General features: G+C 39.8%; 1 protein-coding gene across 1 annotated transcript in view; it reads right to left on the reverse strand.

Annotated features, from left to right (window-relative positions):
- The window catches only part of LOC108515858 (tripartite motif-containing protein 49D-like), a 6,107-nt gene extending 3,851 nt beyond the window's left edge, over positions 1-2,256 (reverse strand). Inside the window, exons 1-2 of the mRNA XM_017853034.1 lie at positions 1,846-2,256; positions 1,465-1,560 (exon numbers count right to left, since the gene is read on the reverse strand). Of these exons, the coding sequence (XP_017708523.1) occupies positions 1,465-1,560; positions 1,846-2,256 (507 nt within the window). The remainder of the gene's footprint in view (positions 1-1,464; positions 1,561-1,845) is intronic.
- Between the last annotated feature and the right edge of the window lie 1,425 nt (positions 2,257-3,681).

Raw genomic sequence — 3,681 nt, forward strand, 5'->3', positions numbered from 1 at the left:
AAAAAAAAAAAAAAAACACCACTTGGATTTCTCTATTCCATCCCATATTTATGGAAAAGTAAGAACAGTTCATGCTTGTGAGTTGGAGTATAGAGCTGTAGTTACAAAAGAAAATAATTATTTCTATTTCTGAGATACGCAGCAAGTTGCTTAAACTTATTATATGTGAAATGACCTTAGACTAGCATGTCCAGCTAAATGCATTTCACCCAGCAAAACCTATCCTAATAAGGCTGCATTTATGATTTGGCCATCTTTGTCTCTCTGAATTCATTCCCTTCCATTCTTTTTCTAACTCATCGCAATCTGAAACATAGACTTCTTTGTGGTTCCTCAGGCCTCCAAATATACACAAACTCAACGTTACTGCATATGCTATTCTCTCCAACTAGAATTTTACACACACACACACACACAAACACACTCATGGTCCACATATATATCCATACACACATCGTATTCCCTCTCCTCTTCAAAATTTTATTCAATTTGAATTTTTCAGTGAGGCTTTTTTCTGATCACCCTATTTAAAACTCAGACACTCATCTCCAGTTTCTGGTCTCTATTGTCCTTTTCTATTTCCCTGCTTGATTATTCTCCAAAAAAGAACTACCGCACTCGAACACATCATGTATTGCACATATTTGCATGTTGACCATTTGACTCTCTCATTTGGATTGTATGATTTGTGAGGACAAAGGTGCTTTCTTTTTTTATACTAGCAAATTTTCTAATTTAATGTTCAGCATAGACTAGGTTCTTATGAAATACTTTGCAACACACTAATATTAGCTATCATACCCTCAGAGTATACATTCACAAAAAGAAAATCATTTTTAATGTTTTTCTGGGGTCCTCAGAGTTCTCCTTATATTTAGATACTAGTTCTCATATTTCTGGCATGTTTGTATGTCTCCCTCAAGACACAAATCCATAATTCTCACCACTTTTCTCATCATGTTATGTATTATTCAATACTAATTAGTTGAGATTCTTAATTTCATGGTTTCTCTAGATTTCCCCTGTCACTTCTTCTGCCTCAAATTTTCCATACAATTCCAAATACTACTTGTCCACCAGCATTCAGATCAATGCTGACCCAGGCTCAGAAGGTTCACTCGAGCTTTCCATGACTGCCAAATAAATCTTGTGCCCAGCATTTATCCAACCAGCACATATAGAATGCTGTGAGATGGCCCAGTTTCTTGTATCTGTTGGTGTATAGCTACAGTTTTGTATGAAAACAAACCAGCATGCTTTGGGTGACATCAATGATTTTGTTGGAAATGCTATGTAACAGTCATACTATTCTACATAAGAAATGAGGACATTTTTTCTCAATGTTGTCTTTTTGTTGTTGTTGACTCCCAGTAACATTACGGTTTGAGATCAAGTTCCTATTTTAAGGGTCACTCATTTGCCCAACACAAGTTCCTGGAGGAGGTAGAGAAATACAGGACTAACCTTCCAGTGTCTGGTTCTGGTGGTTTCCACATTCAGGTTTCTGTGATTTTCACAAGCTTTTTCCCACAAAAACTGCATTTTCTTTAAAAGCTTCTCCTGCAAAAGAACCATGAATTGAAGCACCAGTGAAGACAATGAAGTAACATGCAGACCGTTTTGTAGGCAAGGGGCCCAGAATGAGAGACAAATAAGTCCCTAGTAAATGACGTTTCTTCTGTTTCCCTTCTTGTTTGTCAAATCTCAGAGGTTTCAAGCTAAGAAAGCCCCAAAGAGAGTTGCTTAAAGGGACTCAGAGTTGGCTTGATCCAATCTCCAAGAAAATAGACCCACAGGAATTTCATGTGTCCTTTATAGAAATAGATGTTCAGAGGCATCACTTACCCGGTGTTCCTCAGCAGCCCACTCAATGGGACAGTGTCTGTGATCCCGGTGCTCCTGAGAGCTGGAGCACAGCAAACAGAGCAGGCTCTTGTCCACGTCACAGAACATCTTCTTTGTCTCCCTGTGAGTGCCACACATTTGCTCCTCAGAGCTCAGGAATAGCCAGAGACTGGCTTTTCTGGCAAGGGAAGCCATCTTCTTCAAACGAATGTTAGTTTTGAGGTTTCTCTGCTGTGTTGTCTTTATGCATTCAAAGCACTGAGTAAGAATTGGGAAGTCTTGCCATTTGAGGTAGAAACAGGGCCTGCAAAAGCTGTGCCCACAGTCTATGGTGACCGGGTCTATGAAGTAGTTCATGCAGATGGGGCAGGTGAGTTCCCTCTGGAAGACTTGCAAGATTCTAGAATTCATGTTTCTGAGGAAGAAAGAGCAACATCATTTTGGGGTCTGAGTTGATGAAAAGATTCTGAACATGTGGAGATATGTGATAGCTATAGTTTCTCTTTTGACGGGGTTCATAAAGCACAGCAAACTATTTCTTCTGTAACAAAATAAAATCTCTCACAGAGAGAGTCTCCTGGTTTTATAGTAGATATTACTGACTAGATGACTCACAGTCCCTTCTGCTCCTAGTTCCTGTGTGTAACATAATCTTGCAGATTAAATTAACTTCCCCTACGGCTGCGAAAGCTCTGAACTAACATATAGGAGCTTTTGTTAGACGGAGAGAGGTGTAATTATATTTCCATGGTGTGATGGTGAATTTTAGGTATCAGTCTGACTGGATTAACCAATACCTATAGAACAGGTGAAGCATTGTTTCTGGGTGAGTCTGTGAAGGTGTTTCTAGAGGAGAGAGACATGTGAGTTGGTGAGTTGAGTGGGAGCCTCATCCCTCAATGTGTGTGGGTATCATCTAACAGACTGGTAGCTCAGATAAAAGGAAAAGCCAGAGAAAAGGCAATTTCCTCTTTCTTTCTCCTGAAGCTGGTTCTGAGGCTTTCAGCTTTGAGCTCAGATAGGATACTGGTATCCTCAGGATACCAGCTGTATTGCAACTGCTCTGACTCCATAATCAAGTAAACAAATTTTCCTGATGAATTCCCTCTCATGTAGAATCATGTGTAGCTTGAGGATAGATATATGTTCTGCGAAATGTTTAAGGAGGTATCATTTATTTACTTTTGAAATGGAGTCTCCCTCTGTCACCCAGGCTGGAGTGCAGTGGTGCAATCTCGGCTCACTGCAACCTCCACCTCTTGGGGCAAAGCGAGTCTCCTGCATTAGTCTCCTGAGTACCTGAGATTACAGGAACACATCACTACACCTGGATAATTTTTTCTTTTTTTTTTTAAGTAGAGACGAAGTTTCGCCATGTTGGCAGGCTGGACTTGAACTCCTGGCCTCAAGTAATCTGCCGGCCACAGCCTCCCAAAGTGATGGGATTACAGACATGCGCCACCACACCCAGCCAGGTGGTTTTATTGTTTTGACATGATAGAATATACTTATGCAAACCTAGATGGTATAGCCTGCTACACACCTATGGTGTACAGTACAGCCTATTGCTCCTAGGTTACAAAACTGTACAGCATGTTCTGTACTCTATACTGTAGGCAATTGTAACACAATGGTAATTATTTAATATGTAAACATATTTAAATATGGAAAAGGTACAGTAAACATACTGGTATTATTTTCTTATGTGAGCACCATGTGTTGTTTGTGGTTGACTGAAATGGCTCATGAATGTATCTCTACATGTATACATATACATCCTATGATTCTGTCTGTCTGGAGAGCCCTGACTAATATATAAACTATGGTGTTTGGCAA

This window comes from Rhinopithecus bieti, unplaced genomic scaffold (genome assembly GCF_001698545.2).
Source record: "Rhinopithecus bieti isolate Rb0 unplaced genomic scaffold, ASM169854v2 scaffold_36511, whole genome shotgun sequence".
NCBI lineage: Eukaryota > Metazoa > Chordata > Mammalia > Primates > Cercopithecidae > Rhinopithecus > Rhinopithecus bieti.